The 26,091-nt window shown below is 46.5% G+C and overlaps 4 protein-coding genes across 4 annotated transcripts; 2 read left to right on the top strand and 2 right to left on the bottom strand.

Annotated features, from left to right (window-relative positions):
* The first annotated feature begins 1,818 nt into the window (after window positions 1-1,818).
* Window positions 1,819-3,335, top strand: LOC102708675 (mitogen-activated protein kinase kinase kinase 17-like). Its single transcript, XM_006646176.2, has one exon. The coding sequence runs from the start codon at window positions 1,899-1,901 to the stop codon at window positions 3,333-3,335; it is 1,437 nt and encodes a 478-aa protein (XP_006646239.1). The 5' UTR covers window positions 1,819-1,898.
* Window positions 3,336-7,975: 4,640 nt separating this feature from the next.
* LOC102708953 (mitogen-activated protein kinase kinase kinase 17-like) lies at window positions 7,976-9,363 on the bottom strand. The gene has a single exon (XM_015834194.2). The coding sequence runs from the start codon at window positions 9,305-9,307 to the stop codon at window positions 7,976-7,978; it is 1,332 nt and encodes a 443-aa protein (XP_015689680.2). The 5' UTR covers window positions 9,308-9,363.
* Window positions 9,364-12,278: 2,915 nt separating this feature from the next.
* On the bottom strand, window positions 12,279-14,633 carry LOC121055178 (mitogen-activated protein kinase kinase kinase 17-like). Its single transcript, XM_040527049.1, has 2 exons — window positions 13,227-14,633; window positions 12,279-12,332 (listed from the first exon to the last, which is right to left on the bottom strand). Exons 1-2 carry the CDS (start codon window positions 14,577-14,579, stop codon window positions 12,279-12,281), a joined length of 1,407 nt encoding a protein of 468 aa, XP_040382983.1. The 5' UTR covers window positions 14,580-14,633.
* A 6,362-nt stretch (window positions 14,634-20,995) lies between these two features.
* On the top strand, window positions 20,996-22,219 carry LOC102722160 (membrane protein PM19L). The gene is made up of 4 exons (XM_006644506.2): window positions 20,996-21,202; window positions 21,363-21,582; window positions 21,665-21,710; window positions 21,810-22,219. Exons 1-4 carry the CDS (start codon window positions 21,076-21,078, stop codon window positions 21,885-21,887), a joined length of 471 nt encoding a protein of 156 aa, XP_006644569.1. The 5' UTR covers window positions 20,996-21,075; the 3' UTR covers window positions 21,888-22,219.
* Window positions 22,220-26,091: the final 3,872 nt, after the last annotated feature.

Here is a 26,091-nt window from a genome sequence, read left to right on the forward strand (position 1 = left end):
AGTCGGTAGCAATACATTGCTTGCAGATGATCTTGGATACATATTCTGCGTAGTACTTTTATCAGCCGGAATTTTAAGAGCTGGGAATGATTGGATTGGTGCGGTCGAGGGCACAATCTCTTCGCTGGCACGATGAGGCCAGTGAGGACATCCTTATCATCAGGGCGGGATTCCACTGATTGGAATGACGACTTTTGCTTTTGATTACTAGCCGCGCTGCTGTATTTTTGGACTGATTTCTGTCTTCAGAACATGACGAGTCGATCACATCGGCCGCCTTAAACCAAGGCTTCCAGCGATGTGATTCTATATCTTACAGTCCAGCGATGTGATTCTTACGGTTGTTTGATTGTTTCAGATAAGCCTGAACATTCACGACCAATATGTACACCTTTTAATTTCGCCAATACCGCTATCGATCATAGCGTGGCGGTGGCAGAGACTGGCACGCAGCGGCAGAGCAGTGGCAAGTGGCAACTCGCATCGATCCTTCCCTACCAGGTCAGCCTAATCCGATCGCATCAAAACCGAGCAATACTAATGCCCACCGCCGCCTGCATGCCGATCTGCCATAGAAATGTGCAACGACCCAACGAGACGGTGCAGGAATTAACCACAAGCTGACATACGTTCGCTCAGCAGTCAGCGCGCCACTGAAGTGCGTTGGTACTAGCAGTGTAGCACTATCCTCTGGCTCTCTGTGTCCTCGATACGTCGCCAGGCAAGCAGCAGAGAGGTTTGCCGACCCGATCAATCTCGCGACGGATTACGTGTGCTGCTCCGTTATGTCCTACCCGCGCCACGCGCATGGCTGCATGGTCTCGCGTCCGCGCGTTCCATATACAGATATATACTACTAGTACGATGCATGGGCCAGGCGGTAGCACGCAGTGGCATCGGCGGCGCAACATGGAGAAGCCCCGCTTGCCTTCACGTCTGTTCCCTTCCTTTGGGCGCGCGCCCGGCCAGGTGCCTACGAATCTCGGCCTCCCATTCTTCTGGAGGTCGACTCGTGGCACGTTTTCCCGCGCTACTGAGTTCCCCGTTGGGATTTTATGGTGATGTACGTGGACCAATCCGAAGTTACACTGTTTTGGAACTTTCACAAGCCATTATTGAGCCTCTTTATCTCAGGGATAAAGATCAGAAAAAAGAGAGGAAATAGGCAGCCTCTTGCATATTTGCCTATCCAGCAATTGACCCGGCGATGGTTGGTGAGAATGACTTACATGGGGAGGCAGGGAGCCTTCTGCCAATTTCGTTGGGGACAGTACGATATTTAGCTCGTGGTCACCCTTTCTCTTCTCAGATACCAACAACCCGTGTTTGATCCAGTGGCTGAGCCTGCGATATCCCTTGTCTGTGGCTGACCGTAAGCTATTAATAGCACTTTAACTAAGTAACACGAGTGACGGATCCATCAGATCACACTCGCGCTATGAATATTCCTACGGATAATACTCTCTGACGGTTAAAATGTCCTCACAATGCGGGCCTTCACCGGAGAGAGAGAAGCTGCGACGACGCTGGTGAGCCTTCTTCCAGCCGTACAGGCAGGAGACGAGTGCTCCCGGCCTCAATTCTCAATTTGGCCTCGTGTTCCAATTCCACCCCGCTCACTCGGGGGAACCAAAACACTCGCGTGCTCCGCTAGGTAGACACGTTGCGAACTTGCGATCGCCCAACACCACAAACCGTTCGGCCACGGTCCCACAAGCCAGCCTCCCGTTCCCCCCATCGCAGCGTCGCATGCTTTTCAAGCCATGCCGCGCCCCCGGCCTTATATATACGGGAAGCGCGCCAGTTGGAGCGCGGCCGGCGAGAGCGCAGCGGCAAATCACACGACAAAACCGAACCAAAATCGAGAAACTACTTGGAGCCAAGCTGAGACGCGAGGAATGGAGGGAGCAGTAGACGGAAGGTGGACGCGCGTCCGCACGCTCGGTCGCGGTGCGTCCGGCGCCGTGGTGTCCCTCGCCGTCGATGACAGCTCGGGCGCGCTCTTCGCGGTCAAGTCGGCGGCGGCGGCGAAGGTGGCGGAGCAGCTCGTGCGCGAGGGGCGCATACTGTCCGGGCTGCGCTCGCCGCACGTCCTCCCCTGCCTTGGCTTCCTCGCCGATGCGGGTGGCGAGTGCCAGCTGTTCCTCGAGTTCGCGCCCGGCGGCTCGCTCGCCGACGTGGTGGCGAGGAGTGGGGGGCGGCTCGACGAGCGCGCCATCCGCGCGTACGCGGCGGACGTGGCGAGCGGCCTGGCTTACCTCCACGGGATGTCGCTCGTGCACGGGGATGTCAAGGGGAGGAACGTCGTGGTCGGCGCCGACGACCGGGCCAAGATAGCGGATTTTGGGTGCGCCAGGACGGTGGGCTCCAGCCAGCCAATCGGCGGCACGCCGGCGTTCATGGCGCCAGAGGTGGCGCGTGGGGAGGAGCAAGGGCCAGCGGCTGATGTCTGGGCGCTGGGCTGCACCGTCATCGAGATGGCCACCGGCCGCGCCCCGTGGAGCTACATGGAAGACATCCTCTCGGTTGTGCACCGGATTGGCTACACGGACGCCGTGCCGGAGGTGCCCGGGTGGCTGTCCGTGGAGGCGAAGGACTTCTTGGCCCGGTGCTTCGCAAGAAACCCACGCGAGCGGTGGACGGCGTCGCAGCTCCTGGAGCACCCGTTCCTGGCATCAGCCGGCTCCAGCGTGAAGGCAGGGGAGGCGGCGCCCCAATGGGCGTCGCCCAAGAGCACGCTGGATGCGGCGTTCTGGGAGTCGGACACGGACGACGAGGAAGACGACATGTCAGAGAGCCCCGCGGAGAGGATCAGAGCATTGGCTTGTCCCTGCTCAGCCTTGCCGGATTGGGACTCCGACGAGGGCTGGATCGAAGTGCTCAACGAGCCATGCGAACCTTGCGACATGTCAGTGCCCAAGGATGCGGCCGAAGAGAAGGGGTGCGTTCTCACGGAAGTGTTCTCCGGTGTTGATGCAGATTGTGCTGATCCTGAGTTCACTGTACGATTGATTACTGTTGCTTGCATTGGGCAGCAAGAAGTGTTCTGCCTGGGTTTCACTAATGGCCCACTTGTATTTCCTATTAATAAAAGTGAATTAACAAAGTCTTTGTTTCGCACAAATTGCCTTCTCGTTCTTGCTTCTACTCATTTTCTTCCACTAGTATATGATTATCCGATTTGCACTAATCTGACGAAATTAGCAACCGCTGAACCGGTGTGCAATATACGATTATTCCAGAAACATTGTTCTAGACCCCCTCAAAAGAAATGCAAGAATCTGTTCAGGAATGACCGGCAGTATATCCGCTCATGCCTCATGGGGCCATGCTAAAGGCGGCGAGCCGACGACTAGATCATACCAGGAAAGGCTAGAGAAATCTTGGGCCCCTTTAGCCTCTTTTCCGTTGGTTCTGTGCCGATTCCCGGTCAGAACTCAGCACCAACTGATTGCGTACATTCGTCACATATTACTCGCTACCACCACTATCTATCTACTCTCTACAAGACTACAACTCTTTGTTGAGATAAGGATGCACATCTACAATAACATGTTCCAATCCAAATTGCCTCTGAAGAGTCCGAGTGGAACAGCGATCGGGTCAACCGGGGGTCTCGCGACACTGGATGGTGGCAAAGCTACTGCAATTAGGACCGGCACGATTGGTCCGGGAGTCTGGACGTGTTGCGACGCGAAGTGATCGATCTCCAGAGTGAAACTCCAAGTGGCAACCTTACCCAGACTTCCAGGTTTATGCCTCTCTCATCAGGCAGCGTAAACCAAGTTGACGTACACGTTTGATATTTGCCACACGTGGTAGGGGAGATGGGGAGAGGTGTCCAGGAGCTTGTCCAAATCCACAAGGCTAGCCCACCGCGACACGTGTCCAGCTCTCCCAGGATGCTCTTCCGTGAAACTTCAGCGCATGCCTTCTGGATGTTTAATGTACACTTTCTGCACTACTTGTCATCCGGAATTCTGAAATTCACTCGAAGTAGTCTAGAATAGACTCTCAGAAGTAACTTATGTTTGTAGAAAAGAAATTTTTGTTAGTAAAACGACTTACCGAACTACTACCGCTGTGGTACTGTGCTATACAACTCTTCTACTAGTACCCCTCTTCTTTTCACAGTGACATTTTTGGATTTTTATTGGATTGTCTTATTTTGTTATATTCACTCTGCTTTATAACACACGATGTTTTCGCTTTTCTAAAGCCAAACGTTTTCAAGGTTTACTATGTTTGTCAGATTCGATGAATTCAGGTTGGTGTTTAAGCTGTTCCTACATTTTTTTTAAAACAAATTGGTTAAACCTAACGGATTTAACGTTGGAAAAAGTTAAATTATCTTATAATATGAAACGGTAGGCAGGTGTTTAAGGCTATAAACAACTTAATTATCTACTTAAAAGTTAAAATTTTTCTTTAGAAATTTCAGATGATGGGTTTTTAAATAATTTTTTTACGTAAAATGTGTCAGCTAGAGGCACGAGAAGTGAGCTCACGGTAATATATAATCGATAATGAGAAGGAAAACAGGGCTTTTTATACGGCTAGTGCTGCGTTTATGAATTCCTTGCGGTTGGCTGCTGTTAGAACGGAGTGAAGTCGTCATAGGCAGCAAACGAATTTGGTCGCCAACACGACATCTGAATTCTGAAAACCGTCAGCAACCTTGCCGTGCGTCAACTACCTTCTCATTTCAATTCCCTCGCGACCGCTTCATCGCTGCTGGTTCTTGAGGAGCAAGAGGGAGGAAAAGTGTGGGGGGGCGTAGACTAGTTTAGTCGCCTCTAGAACCCTAACTTTTGGTGTAGCTTAGGAGGGCAGGGGCACCAAACTGTGTTAGGTAGGTGGCGTCCAAGTCAACTTTTCAATGCAGAGAAGCCATCTTTCTGCTTAACGAAGATTTTGGGCAATAATTAGCGTCATGAAGGAAGTTGAGCAACAAGAATCTCGTGCATATGTAACCCGCGAGATGGCCACATCACGTTTGCTTGCGTCATCTCTCGAGTTCAGTTGGGGGTTCAGGATCATTAAGTGTTTTAGGAGATCTGGCTGTAACAAGTGTGAATACAGAGTTGGGAATCTTTGGAATATACTAGTATGGCTGTGATGCTACAGTGGTTGTGTGCCTGCAAGTGCCATGCTGGGTTGGGTACAATGGCTTATTTTTCATGAACCTGGGTCTATATTTAACGATCTTATTGTGAGTTAATAATGTTCTCTGTGTGCGCCGAGGTGATATGTGACTATTTCTTTGGGACGGCAAGTTGTTGTGATTCTGAGTGCTACTGTAGTTGAGTTCAGTGGCATATGAAGCAAGAGGGGAGAAAAAATATCAAGGCACCGGATCATTGGACGATGGCGACGCGCAACAGTGAAACGTGCCCGTAGGGAATGCATGGTGCGCTGCGTGAACCGTGATGCGTCGCCTCGTCGGTGACGCCCTTCGTGACGCACCTGGACCAGCGACGCCGCCAGATAAGTCTCGATATCAAGAATTCCGAGAGAACCTTCCTTCCCTGGTCATTAGCCATTTAGCCGGCCGGCCAATTCAGGGGTGAGTTCATGCATAGCCCGGAGATTACTACTACTACTACAGATGCCCCGCCTTGCCTGCAGTAAACCACTGTCAATCATGCGTGCCAACATCGTAGGTGCATGCACCGTGCTAGCTACTCAGCAGGGATAAACTTGGCAGCTGGGTGGGTGAACAGAGGAGTAGAATTTTTTTTTCCCATCTATTGTCAGCCAGCGACAAACGCCGGGGGCACTGTCGCTTTGGCGTGCCGATTTGCTGCATGCTCCGGGTCACCCTCTGCACACAGCACACAACGTTAGTGCTTACGCCTCTCCTCTGCAAACTGCAAGGCAAAATGAAAACAAAGTGAAAAGGAATGGAAAACAAGTCAGTGGAGTTAATCTTTCTCTGAACAACTGAACGGATGACGATTCAGAGTTAGATTATTCCACAGTGGACGTTTGCCTTGTCCTGTGGTGCACCAACCGCTCGCAAGATGCATAAGCCTTTCGCCGGTTCGTATACCGGAGAAGTCTTCCTGTCTTGTGTTGGGTTTGTGTTTAGGGGTAAACAGAAAAGACAAACGATATATTTAAAAATAAAAATAATTTATAAATAAAAATTTTTATATATATGTTTTTAGTGACTTAAAAATAAATATTAAAAAATAAAAATAGGATGAAAAACTCTAAAACTAACTTAAAATTGGGAGTTGAAAATTTGAATTTTGGCTTACAAACGTATGCACTAGAGAAATATTATTAGTCACGTATTTTCTAGTCTAGTGTGAAACGCATGCAGGGTTAATTTGGTCAAGGTTAAATTCGATCACGAGGCCAGTATATATCGGGACATTTTTGAGTGAAGACATCCACGGATGACTTTCGCTGCATGGATTTCAACACTTCAACAAACATGTGTAAGTTGGGAGTATTTTTTACACCATTGGAAGATTTTGTAAGGCAGTGCCAATGATACCCAACACGGCTTATAATAGTCTCGAGCATATGCTACTCTATTCTAAGCTCAATGGACCAAACGGTAGGTGAGGGGTGGCACATATGATTTGTTCGGAAGGTCAAAACATGTGCCGGAATTGCATTTTTGCATGGCCGAACCGCTCGGGACGCAGAGAGCGGTTCAGCCTAACTAACATGGCACAAAACACGGTGCGAACTGAGCCACACCTAGGGAGATCTAGCGAAAGGTGCCCAATCGAAGCAAAGAGATCCAAGCGAGAGAGGCACATTTTCTAATCGTGGTGGCCTAACATATTCAGGCAGATTAGTAACTAGTAGTACTTTAGATATGTGCAGTATCTCACATAGTCACATCCCGTGAACAGCCTGGCTGTCTCCCCGTTGGTGTCTGATCAGACGATCGAATCACATGCTGCTGATAAAAACCACATGCGATTGGATCAAGGGTTTTTTCATCCGAGCAGAAGAAGCGGTAGGTTGATCTCATGGCTCGTGATGAGCTAGTAGCTAGCGCCTAACTGTGTGAAGCTGGCATGCATGATGTAATGCACCGTGAGGCAATTGCATATTTGCATCTCTCCACTTGTCACATGATGCGAGATCGCGTGTTCTTCCTCGTCTATGTAGCTGTAGATCACGCGAGCAGATCCCACGTTTTATTTCCCGTGTTTGCGCAATGTAGTATTAGTACGAACTGCTCGTTCATGGGTTTGCGAGAAATTTTAGGTGAAACCCATCAGTAGCACGTACACTGCCTAACTTGCAGGACCGTTCCTTTATGGATTAACTGATCATCGGAGGACATTTTGATAGCGATCCAATCAGCATGTGGCCGCCAACTGAACACCAAGCTCTAGATCACTTCCAATCCAGCGAGTTCAGATTCCACTGGAGTTTTTGCAATGCTATGTGCCTGTGGCCCAGGGAGTCAGCCACTCATAGGCCATTATGAGTTTTGGCCATGACCACTTCAGCAGTCTGCTCATGTGGTGTTCATGAAGCCCCTCGAAAACAGAGGAAGATGAACCAATCCCGTCCACAGTGCCGAACTATTAATCCAAAAAGGTACTACATCAGAGTTAGCTTGGATGATTGGATCTCTCCTAAAGTTGATCATCATCGATTTAACTGAAAAAAATATTCACACAATTCGAAGAGAGAAGTACGCTATGACATCATGGTGTCTCTCAAGTGACGTCATACTGACGCACATGATTTTCTCCGTACGTCCCAACGGCTTACTGAAAATCACCGATATACTCAGGCGCGATTAGTGGCTATCCAGTTTTCCGTACGCAACATTGCCTGTAGAAGAGAGCAAGAGACCTGCCAACTTCTAGAAGTGGATGGATTGCTGTTCGGTAACGACCTCGATCTTGATCGCTGGAAACATGAGTTTATGTTGACATATCCATGTCTCGCTCGAACTAATTTGGTCTCGAACTGTCACGTGATTGATTTGCAAAGTTTAGTAAAGGAGACGCAATGAAAATTTGAATGCACCAACTGGTTGGTCACAAACGAGGCGAAATTTGAGCGAAATTGATTTCATTACTCTGTTCCTGTTACAAACACAGTTGAATCTCACTGATCCAGTCCCATTGGTATCAAACGGGTGTAAAAATTTATTTTTGCAATGGCCTAGATGCACGCACAGGTAACTGCCCTGCCTAATGGACGATTCGATCGCTTCTGCTTCATTGCGCGGGAGATGGTGGCCGCCATCGGCAGCGACGGCGAACTGCTCGAACTCTGGGTCCGACGCTTCGGCCCAGACGTAGTCCGCGTCGATGGCCGGTGGCGTGACGGGGGAGAAGGAGCCCTCGTCGTGCAGCTCGATCCAGCCTTCGTCAGAGTCCCAGTCCGGCAAGGCCGAGGCAGCGCACGCCAACGCACCGATCCTCTCCGCCGCGCCGGTTGGCATCTCGTCGTCCTCGTCGTCGGTGTCCGAGTCCCAGCAAGCCTCCTGCAACGTGCTCTTGGGAGAGGCCCGTTCTTGCTTCGCCGGCTCCGGCCTGCGGTCGAGGGCCGCGGCGGCGGCAATGAAAGGGTGCTCCAGGAGCTGCGCCGCAGTGGACCGGTCGGTCGCGTGTCTTTTGAAGCAGCCGTCCAAGAAATCCTTGGCCTCCGATGATAGCCACGCGGGAAGCTCCGGCACGGCGTCCGTGTACCCGATCCGGTGGACCGCGGCAAGGATGTCGTCCATGTCACTCCACGGAGCGCGGCCGGTGGCCATCTCGATGATGGTGCAGCCGAGGGCCCACACGTCGGCCGCCGGGCCCTGCTCCTCGCCGCGGGCCACCTCCGGCGCCATGAACGCCGGCGTGCCGCCGATCGGCCCAAACGAGTCCATGGCCCTCGCGCAGCCGAAGTCCGTGAGCCTGGCCCGGCCGTCGCTCCCGATCACGACGTTCCTCGCCTTGACGTCGCCATGCACCAGCGATATCCCGTGGAGGTAGGCAAGCCCGCTCGCCACGTCAGCGGCGTACGCCCTGATGGCCGGCTCCTCGAGGCAGCCCCCGTTCCTGGCGACCTCGTCGGCGAGCGATCCCCCGGGCGCGAACTCGAGGAACAGCTGGTACTCGCCACCAGCCGCGGCGCGCGAGCCGAGGCAGGGCACGATGTGCGGCGAGCAGAGCCCCGACAGGACGCGCCCCTCGCGCCGCAGCTGCGCCGCCCCGCCGGCGCAGGCCGACTTGACCGCCACGAGCTCCCCGGAGTCGTCGTCGGACGCGAGCCACACCACGGCGCCGGACGCGCCGCGGCCCAGCGTGCGCACCCGCCTGAGCTGCTTAGCCATTATGCCTCGAATTCGTTTGGTCCTTGAGTCTTTTTCTTGCCTTGTGCGTATGGTGGCGTGTGGCGAGGAGGGGAGGGGAGGGGAGAGGGGTGTATTTGTACGGCCCAGCGGAGCGCGTTGAACACGTGCGGGAAACGGCGCTCGCTGCGGGAGGGAGGAGAGAAAAATAGCTTCGGCAGCGTGCGTTTTGCAAATCCTTCACCGCACCCACCACACTCCCTCTCCCTCCCCTGCATCGGCATGCCTGCGAAGGAAGGTGGAACGAAGTTGTCGCTCCGGTTGCGGTCGTGCGTTTTTGGCTTTTCGCCGGCGTTTTCTCCTGCGATTTTCCGTTTGACGGATCGGCGTCACGGCCGTCGGTCAGGTGCATCGGCACCCGGGGATGCAGCCGATACGCACGTGCTCTCTATCGTGTGACACTTGTCCTACCACATGGTCTGCTATCTGCCGGCGGCAGCCGGTAATCTCGCCGTCTCTTTTCTGCTTCTCCAACGGATAAGGCCTGCAAAAAATGATCGAAACACCGTGCTACCATCTCTCTCTGTTTATCACTACATTTCCTCTCGTCGATTCATAATCATGGGTGACGTCCAATCTCGTGTAGTAGTACTACATTTCAAACAACTGAAAAAATAAATAACTGGCCGTTTTACGGATAAGTCTGGGTGATCTCTCAACGTCCATGTGCTTGGGGTTTGGCCGAATGATCAGTTTATCTCTCTTGCTTCTGGCGTAACACTTTTGGTTGGCACATGTGCTGTATGATAGCTGTTTGTCATCTCTGATTGTGCTCTGGTCGGTTTAAGCCTGAAAGTTCTTCCGTCGAGCCCCCAAAACTAGGATTTCCGAATTTTGTGTCCCTTTCGCCCTAATTGAGATATGAGCAACAAGGAACAATGCTATTCCAGATTTCCAGGGCGTCATCCACGTTAGATGGCTCAGGTGATCGAAACGTGTGATGTTGCTGTCTGTGTAGAGCTTGTGCAGATAGGTCCTTAGAGCCTGTGTTATTTCCTGTTGGGCTACCCGGCGGTGTACCGCAGGCCTCTGTTTGATGCTAGTTATTGCCCTTTTTATTTACACATGTAGTTGTTGATTGCCCTATCTCCACAGACAGCACTAAACTAATCACACATGCATGTGTATTTTACAGTTCAGAAGGATAGTGGCACATGTCACCTTTCACTAGTGCTCTGCTCACTTGGCCAATCATGCATGCATTTAGGGAGGGCCTTCCATCTCGATTTTAATACCAGTAACCGACTGTTTGCGCTTGCGGTTATTAACTCAGATAAAACCTTAACCTTTCAAGGTTTCCAACACCAACCATTTTCTTGCACCGGAGATTCCTTGGATTTTCTTTCTCAACTTGAGATCTTTTTATACATGTGCTTATAAACTTTGCCTCGGCTCAACAACTACAATAGCCGACGCCCAAAATCTTTATCCGGAGGATGAACCTCACCCTGTGTGCTGTGGACCTGAACATGGAGTTTCTAGGTTGCTGTATTGCTAGATTCATGCATATTTGAGGTGGGGACACCCCCCCCCCCCGGGCGCTGAATTTTTTTTAAAAAAAAAGATCCATGCATATTCTGCATCAATGTGCATCTAAGATCAAACGAGATAGAATTTTTTATGTATTAAAACTAAAAAATATGTCTAAATAATTAATGTTTTTTCATCGCGAAACTGTTAATGTTTTTTTATTACCAATACAGTGTCCAACTAACCTTTGAGTATGCGCTTGACATTTTTTATGTATGTAAAATCTTTCTTTGTCTGTCTCTGATTTTTTCTGATGTTGCGAAACAATCTGTTTAGTTGTTTTTTTTTTGCAGTTATAAAGGAGAAGTATAGTAGTTAGGGTTTTGTTGCATCTCCCTATCATTTTTATTCAATACTGAAACCTATTGGATATTTGCTATACGACAGGGTCTGGGAATGTAAGGTGTATTTGGTTGACGGTCACGTCAGGATGGGATATGACCATCCGTATTCATGAAATGATGATCTAGTTTTAAATTTAGTTGGATAGATGAGATGATCTTTTTTTTGATTGGATGAGATGAGCATATTGAATTACTAATAAATAATAATATAAGTTATCATCATATTTCTTATCCTAAACAATACAAATTAACAACATAATCTATCTATGATCACTAATTAATACTAGTTTAAACTTGGCAGTTATTAATTAATGACAAAATATACTAATTATCACTAAACAATCGCTAACGATCACTGTGGATGAGCTCATCCGGTCAATTTGACTAGATACACTCATCCAACATCTTCAATTAAAAATGTATCAATCCTATTAAATGATCCCCAAATGAAATGGTGTGTGTTTCATATTATAAGACATTTTAATTTTTTTATAAATTAAATTATTTAAGCTTGACTAAATTTATAGAGAAATATTATAAAATGATAAATATATATAACCTTTTGAACTTAATGAAATTATTAGTGATATAGATGTTGATATTTTTTTCCTATAACTAGCATATTGCTGGTGCGTTACAACGAAATTTTCTTAAAGAAAATTATCATTATTTTTGACATATATCATGTCTTAATTGTTGCATATATTTATTATTGACATGTGCGCCCATTGGTTGCACGGTTCTTTTTTCTTCCCCAAAATAGAATTAGTGTGGGCAATTGATACGCGAATTCCATAGTCATTTTTCTTTTTTTAAAATAGGGAGTCGGTGGTGGGGTGGGTAGGTGGCAAATTTAGCACCCCACCATCACCACTACTACTGATCAAAATTAAACATATTTGATAAAAAAAATCTTATAATATTGAACTGAGTGAGTAACTAGCTTGATTCTATAACAAAAACAATACATCAGCTACAGATTACCGGTTGAAAATTTTGACTAGGTTAAGAATTGATCCTCTAGTTAAACCAACTCTAAGTGGTTTTTACCTAGAACCAGTTCTATAATTTCGAGGGCACTAAATGAACTCAGTAACGTAGCCAGTTCTATATATTGCATTATCTTTTATCCTCTAAAATGACACAAATAATCATCAATAACGTGATAAACCAAGTATTAACTCTTCAGAGTTACCTTGCAATATAGTCTCAACTCTAAATTTTGATAAATAATATTGACACAAAAAGTGAAAAGTATGATGCAAAAATGATTGAAAAATTAACCAACTAAAAAATAATTTATGATTAAAATTTTTTTCATGCTCTTAGCGATTAAAAAGGCATCGCTGGAAAAATAAACTTTAATAAAATCACCTTAAGATCAAGTCTAATATTAAGTTCCAAAATTCAAATTTTAGCTATGGCAAAGAAGCCAACAAATAAATGATAGAAATACTGACCTTAGCCAATAGAATATTGTTATCTATTAATTTCGTAAGTTGATTAATTATCTACTTTTTTTATAAAAATAAATGCAAAAATCAAAACCATATAACCATGTTTTAACACGTAGCTCAACGCTATGCAGTATCAGCCCTTGATTGTAGGATGGAATGATATCCACAGGCGCATATATAGTATTCACAAGCTAAGTTGATTATACTTATGGTGAAATCTGTCTACCCCTAATTGAAATTGACTTGATACGAGTCCTCGTATTTAGCAAGATATCTATTATGACTTCGTAGATGTCAAGGCTGGTCATCTTTTAGCTGGAGAAAAAAATGAAACAACATATTTTGCAAAGAAAAAATAATTTATAAATAAAACCTTTTATAAAAAAATTCTTAGCGATCTAGAAGAAAAAACTAGAAAATAAATTTTGATAGAAGAACCTCAAAATCATTCTAAATTTATGTTTAAAATTTTTAAATTTTAGTGTATAAGCAATATGAGGGTGAAGATATGTTGTTCCTTCCGAGGTGCTTTACTAATCGTAGAACTATGATGTGTGTGTACGTGACTACGTGAGTATCCGCGTTTGTAGTACGAATCATTTTCACAAAAATATAAAGAATGTGAAGAATTGACAGAATTTGTGCAAATTCAAAATTTATTACTTTGTTCTCGTCACAAGGACAACCGAATTTTACAGTGTCGTTCCGCTGGCAATCAACCGGACTCAATAGCATATCACTACTCACTCTCACGCCCAGTGGTCTGTCGTACTCCATGAAACCACGCGCTCGAACAGTTCGCGTAACATAGTCATCGTCATCCACGTCAACGAAATGGAGATCAATCTCCCCGTCCAATGTTTCCCACCAAAGACCAAAATCTGCACCGGCAATCACCATGGGCGCCGGTGTTTCCGAAGCTTCAGTTTGGTCGCTTTGCAAGTCGATCCAACCATCCTCTGAGTCCCAGTCCGGCAACGCAGAGCAGGTGATCGCCAATGCGCCGATCCTCTTGGTTGCGCTTTGTGACATGCCCTCGTCGTCGTCGTCATCGGATTCCCAGCAGTCCGCGTTGAGTGTGCTCTTGGGGGACACCCAGCCGTGCTTCGGCGCCGTTGCGTCGATGTCGCCGGAGGCGGATGCGAGAAATGGGTGCTCCAGTAGCTGCGCGGCGGTCGGGCGGTCCCGGGGGTTTCTTGTGAAGCACTTGGACAAGAAGTTCTTCGCTTCCGGGGAGAGACATCCGGGCATCTCTGGCACTGCGTCTGTGTACCCGATCCGGTGGACGGCCGAGAAGATATCGTCCATGTCGCTCCACGGGGCGCGGCCGGTGGCCATCTCGATGACGGTGCAGCCGAGGGCCCACACGTCGGCGGCCGGGCCCTGCTTCTCCCCGCGCGCCACCTCAGGGGCCATGAACGCGGGCGTGCCGCCAATCGGCTGCTCGGAGTCCGTCCTTCTGGCGCACCCGAAGTCCGCGAGCTTGGCCCGCCCGTCGGCGCCGACCATGATGTTCCTGGCCTTGACGTCCCCGTGCACCAGCGAGTTACCGTGGAGGTAGGCCAGCGCCCTCGCCACGTCCGCCGCGTACGCGCGGACGGCGCTCTCCGGGAGGCGGCCCCCGCTCCTGGCGGCCTCGTCGGCGAGCGACCCGCCCGGTGCGAACTCGAGGAAGAGCTGGTACTCCCCGCCCGCCGCGGCGCGGGAACCGAGGCACGGGACGATGTGCGGGGAGCAGAGCCCGGACATGACGCGCCCCTCGCGACGCAGCTGCTCCGCCCCGCCCGCGCCGGCCGCCGACTTGACGGCCAGCAGCTCCCCCGACGCGTCGTCCGACGCGAGCCACACCACGGCGCCCGACGCGCCGCGGCCGAGCGTGCGGAGCCGCCTGAGCTGCTTCTGCATCACCGCCGCCGCATCCATCGCCACTCGCTGAATCGATCTCCTGAAGTTTTTTAGTTTGGTGACTTTGTTGCTCCGTTCTACTTCTGCGACTCTGCGTGAGCGGCGGGAGGGCGAAAGGCCGGTATTTGTATGGGTGGCCGCCACTCTGGCTGCTTCCACCCGCGGCGCGTGCACAACGTGCGTGCGGGGGTCGCGTGCGTGGGCATCGCGCGCAGGAGGAAGGCAGCTCGCGCGCGCCCGTCAACGCCAAGGCGACGGCTTGACGAGCTCGCAGCCCCATCGGCCGGGTCAAATCCGAGCGCGGTAGATAGGTAGGAAATGGATCACCCTCCGTTTCGGACGTGCAGGTTGACCGACCGACCAAAACTGGTGCGTGACGGATCGTCCGATTGGCCACTTCCTACGCGCATATCCTTTTGCGCGATTCCGTTCAGGCGAGCACGGAATCTGCTCCGAAGTGGTAGTGATCTAACCGGAGCCGTCCAATTAACTGCACGCTAATCCGGTGCTCGTGCTGGATAAGGCTTGCGTGCCGTAAGCCCGTAAGTGATTCTTCTCCTTTTCCCTTCCCTTTCCCTTCGTGATGGACTTCCCTTTCCCCCCGACGTCGACTTTTTTTCCGTTCGTCAGGCGAAGAAAATTCACTGCGGCGAAAAGGAAAGAGCCACGCAGTGAATTAAAAAAAAAACAACGTGCAAAAAAGGGTCGATTCATACGGATGCAGTGATGCAGTCAGCTGATCCATGGACGTAGCCAAGCAGTTAGCCCGGATGACACACTGAGGCTGCATGCGATTTGCAAAGCGAGAGGACCCCAGGAAAAAACCCCGACGCTTCGCCCCGTAACAGCAGCCGGCAGCCGGAGCCCGGCAGCTGACCAAGCGTTGCTGCACTTTGGCTCCGGCTCTGCCTGCGGTCTCACTTGGATGCTGGAAACTTGGAATTTCCAACGGGACCCCGTTCCTCACAACTTCACAAGAGGTCAACCCAGTGTCGAGCAATCCAAAATCAAGGCCGTCGTCTCCTGCTTCCGACGGACAGAATAATCGACGGAAGTTCCATGTCCTTTTCGCAGCGTGCATATCTCCTTGCGTCCGGTTGATATATACTTGTGCACAAACGGGCAATAAAAACACCTTGACAATTCTATCACTCCTACCGTCCACCAACCGCATCGTCGTATCGTTCTCCATGGCGGTGTTCACACTTGCACCTAAGATTCATTGGATACTTTGGATGGGTACTTCGTCAACTCATGCACCTCTCTCATTCGTCCACTAAGTAAACATTTGCATGTCTGTTGAAGAGTCACAGCGCGCTTCATTCTCTCATAAAAAACGTTTTTTTGAGCTGTATGTCGATGATGAGTCGTTTAAAATATCTGCAGCACTGGAATAAAAGACGCCGCACCATTCCAAGATTCAAACTTGGATATGGTTCCTGTGATTAATAATTTCATATGCAACCTGCTGAGTTTAAAAACCTGACCTTGTTTTCTTACCCTGTGGCGAATTGCTCTTCTGGATGCAGCATGCAGCTTTGACTGTGTGCTTGATATTTTAAGCTGCCTAATTAAATACCCCTCGAATTTTCTCGCCTGTGAAATGTCAACTAGTCTGAAACATGTGGGTGCCCTGTACCATTCATATCTCGCTTTGTGTCATTGTGTGGAATACTGTGGCCAATTGACCGTGCATCTTTCTATTTCCAGGCGGAAAAAAATCCTTGTTGCACGTCCTCTAAAAAAGTCGGTCATATCCCAGATCGATATAAATCTTAGAAACCAGAACGCACAAGGAATTTTTTGACACATGTTAGTGTGGAAAACCTAAAAAGGAACGTGGGTTCCAATTTTTTTGTGTGTAGTTGTGCCATCAAGAAATGAGACTCCAGGTGGACTGGAGTAGAAATCTGGAACATGCTTAACTGTGAGCATGCTCTAAGGATACAAATACGAAACGGGACGGAAGGAACCGACGCTGTAATCGTTCTGACGACGCACTGAAAAAAAAATCGGCCTGGATATGCTTTGCTATAATATGGCGTGTTGGTACCTGATTTGTTTTCCACAGCACCTTGTGCTTGACCTGGGAAAAGAGAAAAGAAGAGCATTCGCGAACTGCTTGCGGCGCCTTTGATTGCCGACCTGGGGGGTCACAGCTTTTCGTTGTTCTGCCCTGAACATTTTTAAGCCATCCAAATGACATTATAGACATAGCCATCTAGAATTATCAGATGTACTAATGTCATCTTTTTGACGGGATGCATGTATTTCGCTTAATCATTTGGTTTTCCCTGATGACGTGAGTACTTCATCAAACCCCCCATTAAAAAAAAGCTGCACACGATGTACGACAAGTGTAAGATGGATGACGAAACTCAAAACCACGGACGCAGTGGTCACCAGCAGTTCAGCTGGCATTCTGTTTCCATTTACTACTACCAAAGTAGTATCATCAAGTGCCAGTTTAATAACATCGCCGCCAGCCGCCAGAGCGTCATATACATACGCAAGATTGATAATGTCATGCGGGTGCGGCGGCTTCTAGCATGTCGGTGTGTGCATGCACCGATGCACCACGCAGTAGTGCAACTCCAAAGTCGCCAGTCACGCACACCGTGGACGCCCTCTGGAACAAGTATTCGCAATGCAAACAAACACTGTCACATAGGTCAATCAGCGGGCAACGTACAACCTTCAGGCCAACAGCGAAACTATTACCACCGGAGCCATCAGGTAGAGCATTCAGGTATGCGTGCACGGTGACGCCGTCGCCATCGCCAGAAAATTGGCGGGTCACACGTCAGAACCAAAAGGCAGGCGAAAAGCGGCAGCATATCCGCATAGGCGCCGAGGTAAGATCCCATCGTGCCATGCGGATGTAAAAGGAGGATAGATGATGAGGATACTCACTCAAAACCGCGGATATATGCGACGACGCAGTTTTAAGTGGTAACCAGCTTCAGTTTTCTGCGAATGCCTGATCTATTTGCTGCTGGCACTGGCGGCGCCGGTTTGGATGATGAGGAGCTCTAAAAAATTGTCGGTTCACCACGCTGAGGACGCCCTGAAAGAAAAGATTCTGAAAACAAATTGAGAGCAACCAACGGGCAATAAGCCAACAGCAGAACAGAACCCTGCATCTGGACTTGTGGAACCATCAGCCCGCCCTTCAGAGTACCAGACCGATTTCCGTGCGGGGTGACGCCGGCGCCGCCGCCGGCGGAACCTTAGCCGATCGCATCACGATTCACGAAGACGAGCTTTTCGCATATGCCTCCGCGACCCATCACCCATGCATCCGGCGGCCACCCAAATTCGTTTTTGTGGCCGGCCGCGCCGACGAGCTTGTGGCAGCACGCGGCGCTGCCTACTCGATCATGGGATGGGATGGGACCCCCGCGGCGCGCGCGCGCGGCCGCCCGTCCGCTTAATTCGTGGGGACCGCGGTCGGTGGAACGTGGAAGGCTGGAAGCCAACATCCCGCGGCTGCGGCCCTCTGTTTTCGGCGGTGCGCAGGGTGGGGACGAGGCCCACTTGGTTTGTTGTTCCCTTTGGGTGCTGCGGCTTATGGGCCGCCCTAAACGGCGCAAGCCTGGATGGATTGGTGGGCCTCTCGTGAAGGCATACGATATTGGAGACTGGGGAGTAGCGGGCACGGGCCATTGCCCGTTGGTGTAATCTTGGAAATGGTCCGTTTTGTGCCCCTCAACTACCGAAAGGTCTGGCCCGTGCACATTCACGCTGGACACCTCTGCACGAACAGGTCGTCACTCCATGTTTTTTTCCCCTATTTTTACGTAGACGGAGATATATTTTCTTTTATATTTTTTACCGGCGATGTGGGTCCGAGATACATGAAAATTTTATAATGTATAGAACTTTAAATGTGAAAAAATTTATATATGGACTACCTTTAGATCTGATTCAAACGGACAGCAGCCTCTCCAACCAACCGGGCTCCTTCATTTGGTAACGGGGAAGCTCGACGCAGTTCACCTCGCGCTCCACATAAAAAGTTCTATTTCTAGTGCATTTGCAATTTCAATAATCGCTGATCTGTAAATGTCTTGTGCAGTTTAATGGTGACATTATGCGGAGTGGTATTTTATTGGCAAAACTATCTTTTGACAGTGGCATAATATCTAATTTCTTGACTCCGTGACAACCGAAAGAAATACCCAAAGAGCAAAGAAGGGTCAGCAACACCGAGAAAAATGCTATTATACTGTTCTAAAAAATTGGGTTTGCTACCATGTCACTTGTAGTTTCGGCTTCACTACAATATTATTTCTTAAACTGGCAACACACTTAAATGCCACTAGATGGATACCCCGCACGTTGCTATGGAAGAACTGTATGATAATATAGTAGATATGAATTCTAAAAAAAAATACCTAGTATACAATTTTTTCATGTGTTTATATATTTTTGTGTCTGTATCAAATATCCATATGTTATAAATGGTTGGTGGGTTGTATGGTGTGTCTTTTTGAAGGAAGAGATACAATTTACACTCTTGATGAATCATCCAAAGGCTAAAAACAATTGAGATGATGTGAATAGATGCAATTCACGTTCTTCATGTATCATCCTAAGGTTAAAAACAATTGAGATGATGTGGCTTAATTTACACCCTTGATGTATCATCCTAAGGGCTAAAAGCAATTGAGGTGATGTGGCTTCATGAGAGAAGAGAATGATATTAACTTTATAGAAAGTAGGGATTAGCCTCATTTTTTTCTCAAAGAAAATCAATCCGGCACTATTTTTATGGTGAAATGACATTTGTCGCCCTAGCCAACTGACTTAAAAAAAAGGACTTGATTCATCATGCAAATTTAAGTATGGTGAAAACACGAAACCCTAACATAAACTTTATAATTCCGGGTGCTTTGATTAAGTTCTTAAATATTACTGAAGTCCTTCGAATTATGATCAAGTGTTGTATTGGTGCATATAATTTTGTTTTATTTTTTATATGTATTTTAGTTTGTAATAAATATATGACTTGACTCGCCACCTTATTTGTTATTATGTGCTTCATTATTTTGTTGTTTTAAAAAATATTTCTCTAATTGTCCACACCAGTTGATCCATTGAATTACCTTATTACTAATTTGGTAAACTCACCAGGTAATAAAGAGTAAAACATTTTCTCTTGTGTTAAATAAATAAAAATGATACTTCAACTTGTTGTACTAGTTTGATTATGGTATTATAGCAACAAAAATAGAATGTTATCGTAGTGAAACCACGTTTTAACGATGGTAAAATAACAATATTCTCTATGGCACCGGTGTCACTCTCGATGCTTTCGTCGATGTGGATTGAGGAATGAGCGCAACAACCATGTGTCCAATCAAAACCAGCAGAGTTGGGCGGACCTTGCAAATGCGATGGCCGAGGAAGCAACGGTGTGGCGGTTAGCCAGAGCGGCGGTTCCTCAGTTGTGGCTGTAGCATAGGGAGTCTCCAGTCGCCTCATTCAGTCATTCCGTTACGAGAGTAAACCTATTTTGCTCAATTTCCTCCTTGTTCTTTTGTTTTTTTTTTTGGCAGTTTGTTTTCCTTAAACTTTACTTCTTAATATAATGATGAGTAAATTTATTGCGTATTTCTGAAAAAAAGAATCGAACGCTTGTACAGCTGCAAAGTTGGCTTGGTTTAGCTGCAAAGGAGCAAAAGGTCAGCTGACAAATAGCTGCCGGCCTCCCTCCATTCGATCTTTAGAACTCGTACCATTATCGGTCTCTCGGCATAATGGGGCCAAAAGAAGCATCTCCTGGGCTTTATGAGATACTAATCATACTACTGGCTAAACAAAGGTTGCATTAACCAGCAGTTGTTCTTTTGCTCCCGTTTCAATACTATCGGCAGAAGAAACGATGCCTTTCATCCTGGGTTATGCATATCCTTATCTGAATATTTGTTTACGTTTTGGCATCTACCATACGTGTCCTCGACGCAGCATCAGGCAATCCAACACCTCGCAGACATTCGCCCGCGGTTCGTTGGGCAAAGCAGAGTCCTCCGGCTGTCAAGGAATAAAGCTCTTGTTTGTTATTAGGAACTGAGTTGAACTGAGCTGAAACTAAAAGGATGCACGCATGTCTCTACGCGAAAGAAATGGCGGTACTTTTCCAGCTAGCCGCCATCTTAACCTCCAGACGAACAGAATCTCTGAAAACTCTTAGACGGTCTGAAACCAAACCCCAGGCCCCCCCTGCTGGCGACGTTTTCTTCTTTCTTTCATGCCTTAAGCATCACGTTTGTCACCAAATCTTAACGTAATTCGGCTGTCCATGCAGCCCCATCGAAGCAAGGAACAAAGCCAGCTATGTCCCGTCAGTAACATAGTTAGTATTATCTGCCGTTCTCCATTGATCGCGTGTGTATATATAAGGCCCGGATGCTAATACCCGAATTGGTGTGCCTCCTGAATCCAGTAGAAACAGTACTACTACGTACTACTGTAGAGTTTTTGCAAGCTCGGTGCGTGGTGATATACCCCAATGGCGAACGCGGGGCTGAAGCCGGTGGCCGGCCTTCTCCTGGTGCTCAACTTCTGCATGTACGTCATCGTGGCGGCGGTCGGCGGCTGGGCCATCAACCACGCCATCAACACCGGCTTCTTCATCGGTAAATTAATCAATCACCAACTCTACTCACATTTCGCCGTGTCGATCGTGTGTTGTTATGGGCACACCGAGCTAATTAGGTGCATTTTAGTAAGTAGTGTACGTTTTCTTCTGCTTAAGGATTGCTTGAGCTAGCGTGTGTGACGTATATATGTGTGCAGGTGCCGGGCTGGCGCTGCCGGCAAACTTCTCGCCGATCTACTTCCCGATGGGGAACGCCGCGACAGGGTTCTTCGTCATCTTCGCGGTGATCGCCGGAGTCGTCGGCGCCGCGGCGGCGATCGCTGGGTTCTACCACGTCCGCGCGTGGAGCCACGAGAGCTTGCCGGCGGCGGCGTCCTCCGGGTTCATCGCCTGGACGCTCACCCTGCTCGCCATGGGGTAATAATTAACTCAACCTGCAAACCTGCAACCAACCATGGCTTCGAAACCATTTTCCCTGACTCATTTCGTTACATTTCAGGTTGGCCGTCAAGGAGATCGACCTGCACGGCAGGAATGCCAGATTGGTAAGATCGAGAACAACACCAAACTAGCTAGGACTGTGACTCTGTGACTAACACGCTATTAACTGTGTGCATGCTGCTCTGGTCTTGATTTTTTTGCAGAAAACTATGGAGTCCTTCACCATCATTCTCTCGGCGACGCAGCTGTTCTACCTTCTCGCCATACACGGCGGGAGGTAGACGAAGGTCTTATCTTTCTGATTATATATATGAGCGTGTGAAGGTGATCAGGGCGGAACGACTTAATTTGGCTGGAAATTTGATTTCACCTGCCGGTTTATGGGTTAAGTTCGACGGGGATCCAGAGGAGCAATTTGTGCTTTGTACGAATACGTGTGTGTTTTATGTGCCAGTGTGTGACTAGTGCTGCTAGTAATTCGTGTAACTACTTGAATTCCCGTGTGATTTATTGATTATTTGGATGCGTTAATTCATGCTGTACTCTTGGATGGTGATGGTTACCTATTTTAAATCCAATCTGAATTCTGAACGGGTATCTCACAGAGACACAATGGTTTATCCAGCCCAATACCTAAGTAATGAATTCCCATGTTTAGATGGGCTAGGCCCAACTAACTAGGCGAGTTCAACCAAAAGAATTTTATGGACGAAATTATGTTTAAACAGCTGTAGAGCCTGTAACTTGGATTATTCATTCTTGGGATAGGACTATGTCCATCATGTTTTATTATTTCATATTACTACTCTCTCCATTTTACATTATAAGACTTTCTGGGTTTGGTTAGATTCATTTTTCTTATCAATGTATATATTTGTATATATGTCTAGTTTCATTAGCACATAAATGAATCTACGTAAAACCAGAACGTCTTATAACGTGGAACGGAGAGAATAAGATATAAAGACAATGATATATATAATCATACATTATTCTAGACAGATCTGATCTAATCGTAGTACAGTTATCACTTAACAAATTTATATATCTCTGATTAAGTTAATTGTCCATCATTATAATAAGTTTGACTCCATGTAATAAGAATATATTTCAGATTCTCCTATGTTTTACCTTATTTATTGATACGAACCTTCAAGGTCAATACATAACGTGTAATAAAACACAATGTTTTTACAACCTCATGTAAGTCTATAGTAAATAAATTTATAATCGTACCATATATTTAAAATTTTAAAAAATATATAAAAGCAAAGTTTCTATACAGATAATCTGAATATTCTTAAGTACATTTATGGAATACTAAAGTGTGAGTCAAACAACAAATAATACTAGAGCAGGTACAATAAGCCCTAATCAGTAGCTTCAGAAATAAATGATTCATAAAGGAAATGAGAAAACGAGGAGCCACCCATATATAAGGGATATTCTCAAGTTCTCAACATAAACTTAAGAAGTTCTCAAAAAAAAAACATAAACTTAAGAAAAGGAAAGTAAAGACGAGGGGTTGATCGTAAGTAAATAAATAAAATAAGTAGTTAATGACTTAATGATGTGATGAAGTTAGAGGTCATATTTATTTTTATTATTAAACTTGTTCATAGTAGTATTGTACCCTCATCTATTTGTTTCTGTTTATAATTTTAGAAGATGAAATTTGAATTCAGTCTTAAATTTAGAGTTGATTTTAGGGTTTATTTATCGTAGCTTATTCCTAGTATTCATTTTTAGATTAATAAGAACACATACATAAAAAATTTATTCATTCATCATTTTTTTTTGAAAATATGCCCTTTTTCATAAGAAAGGCCAGCAGACTAGCAGTTGGCAATGTTTTTCTTTTAGAGAGAATCTGAACGCCTTAATTTGTGAAACTGATAGTAGAGCCTTGCGCCCTTGCCACATTCTGAGCAATCAAGGATCTCATAACGCCAGACATCATGCATGTAGGCCAAGTCGCCAACACCTACTCATGCATTGAAGACTTGAAGGATATAGATCTCATGTCTCAATCTGTACTTCTCAACAAAAGAAAAGGTTCTACGTAATTTTAAATGCAACCCAACCAACCAACCTAAGACATTTAGAGTAAGACATTTAGAGTGTGTTTGATTTCCGATCAAGACCGGATGGGATATGATGGTCTATATTTTGTTAAATATGACGATCCGATTTTTTGTTTGGTTGAGCGAATATGGCAATCCAGTCTTTTATTTGGTTGTAGAGATGAAGATGGATTTGGTGATCCAATTATTTGTTTGGTTGGAGGGAGTATGATGAATTTGTAGGTATGGTATAACCCCCATCAAATTTTATTAATACACAATACAATTCATAAAATTTTCAATAATTTATTACACTACTATCTCCATTACAAATACACATAGAAAAAAGAAAAAGGAAAAAAAGAAAAAAGCGGCTGGATATGACCGCCGGGGGCTCACCGCTGCCGCCGCCGCCTCTCACCTCCCCTCGCCGTCACGTCATCATCGTCGCCGAACACGCATCGGCATCGCCGTCGCCACCGCGCTCGTCGCCCACGCCATTGCTCAACGCTGCTCCCTCCTTCCGGCCACAGCATGTCATCGTCGTTGTCGCCGAGCATGCATCAGCATCACCGTCCTCGACGCGCTCGTCGTTCGCACCGGCGCTCTGTCCGCCGTCGCCGCCGCACGTCATCGTCGCCCGATCCACTCGCTTGCCCGGGAGCCGGCGCTTGCCGTTGCTCCATTCGTCGTCGCCCACTCGCTCGCCCGACTCCCGGGCGCCCAAATCCGGCCAAATCGGCTGGATTCATTCATCCGGTATCTGGGGGGAATATTCCCCACCGGGCAGCCCCATCCCACTCCCGCGCACTAACCAAACACCTATAAAAAATGGGTTGACATGTCCTATCCACCTAAAACCCTCCATCCAAACACACCCTAACTAATACTGCTCCCTCCGTTTTATAATATAAGATGTTTGATTTTTTCTTGTAAAGCTTGATTATTTGTCTTATTTAAAAAAATTATCGAAATATCATTTATTTTGCTTGTGACTTACTTTATTATCAAAAGAACTTTAAGCATGACTTGTCATTTTTTATATTTATACTAAATTTTTGAATAAGACGAATCAAACATTGCAACCAAAAAGTCAAACATCTTACGTTATAAAACAGAGGTAGTAGCATTTTACAGATAGTGGTGAGCTAAAAGTTAACTGGCTTATAGATGAGGAAATGCATCTTGTGCACCAATAATGAAAATACTATTAGTATTTCTCAATGAAGAAAATACAACAATAGAGATATCATCATTTAAAAAGCAAAGACAAGGAAAAGGAACACTATCATCACAAGAGAACGACTCAATAACTTTTTCACTTTTGCTTATGTTTATAAACCAAAATTTGAATTTTCTATCTTAAATTTAGAGTTGAACTTAAAGGTTTTTATCGTAATTTATTTTCCAGTCTTTTGCTTTTAGATCGCTAACACATATATAAAAATTATTTATAAATTATTTCTATTATAAATATATCATTTTGGCTAATTGATAAACCGCAGGTCTCTCTTCTCGTTTCTCCGCTGCATACTGTACCTTGCTTCTCGAAGTGTGTGTCAATCTATGCAGGCTATAGTACTATGACTACTTTGCCTTGATCATGGCCCTGAGATGCTTATGCTAGGCTGCTTTATTTCTTGCTTTAGGATAAAGTGATCTCGTCAGAAATAATAGCTAATTACATTTGATGATAAGAGAAGGGCAAAAGGGCATATATTTAACAATGGCAATGGAATGTTTGACTTTTGCTACCTTCCGTTGCTAGAAATTCATTTATGTCATTTTCGTTATTATTGTTTATTGTAGGTCCGATCTGATCCATTCTCTGTGATGATACGTGCGTGCAACATGGAACTAGACGGATGAGCAGAAGTTGCACGCTACTCCACTTTGCCTATCCGTTTCGAACTTCAAGAACACCTTGAACCTTCTTCTCCTTTTCTTGGAACATTGCATTTTTTAAGTTGGTATTTAGAGACATATAATAGTTACCATTTTTTCTTTAAAAGTGAGAGGTGGTCCGCATCCCTATACACTTTTTAGTGAAATTTGCTACTCTAGACTGTCAAATGTCAAATACCAAATGCAAAGTTGTCATTTTTTTAGCCTAGTATTTAGATCCATTTTGCCAAAAAGTGTTCCAAAATGACAAAACTTTTGTCATTTTGAAAGATCTAAACAGGGCCTAATTCGTACTGAAAATCGTAATACTATTTGTTTCGGAAATTCATACGACCGAATGCGTACTGACGTAAATGGTAATGGGACCAAATTTAGGTTTCTAGATTCAGTGACTTTTTTTTGTCCTTATCACATCGGATATTTAGACGTTAATTAGAAGTATTAAATATAGACCGATAATAAAACTAATAGCATAAATAAAGGCTATTTTATTAGACAATTTTTTAAGCCTAGCTAA

The sequence above is a fragment of the Oryza brachyantha genome, chromosome 1, assembly GCF_000231095.2.
Source record: "Oryza brachyantha chromosome 1, ObraRS2, whole genome shotgun sequence".
NCBI classification, from domain to species: domain Eukaryota; kingdom Viridiplantae; phylum Streptophyta; class Magnoliopsida; order Poales; family Poaceae; genus Oryza; species Oryza brachyantha.

Excerpts from the sequence above, each read along its gene's own strand:
- LOC102708675 (XM_006646176.2), top strand. The coding sequence starts at position 1,899 with ATGGAGGGAGCAGTAGACGGAAGGTGGACGCGCGTCCGCACGCTCGGT.
- LOC121055178 (XM_040527049.1), bottom strand. The coding sequence starts at position 14,579 with ATGGATGCGGCGGCGGTGATGCAGAAGCAGCTCAGGCGGCTCCGCACG. Across the intron at positions 12,333-13,226 it reads CTACAAACGCGGATACTCAC|AGGATAAAAGATAATGCAAT; the intron begins GTAGTCACGTAC and ends GTGTCATTTTAG.
- LOC102708953 (XM_015834194.2), bottom strand. The coding sequence starts at position 9,307 with ATGGCTAAGCAGCTCAGGCGGGTGCGCACGCTGGGCCGCGGCGCGTCC.
- LOC102722160 (XM_006644506.2), top strand. The coding sequence starts at position 21,076 with ATGGCGAACGCGGGGCTGAAGCCGGTGGCCGGCCTTCTCCTGGTGCTC. Across the intron at positions 21,203-21,362 it reads CAACACCGGCTTCTTCATCG|GTGCCGGGCTGGCGCTGCCG; the intron begins GTAAATTAATCA and ends ATATGTGTGCAG. Across the intron at positions 21,583-21,664 it reads CTCACCCTGCTCGCCATGGG|GTTGGCCGTCAAGGAGATCG; the intron begins GTAATAATTAAC and ends GTTACATTTCAG.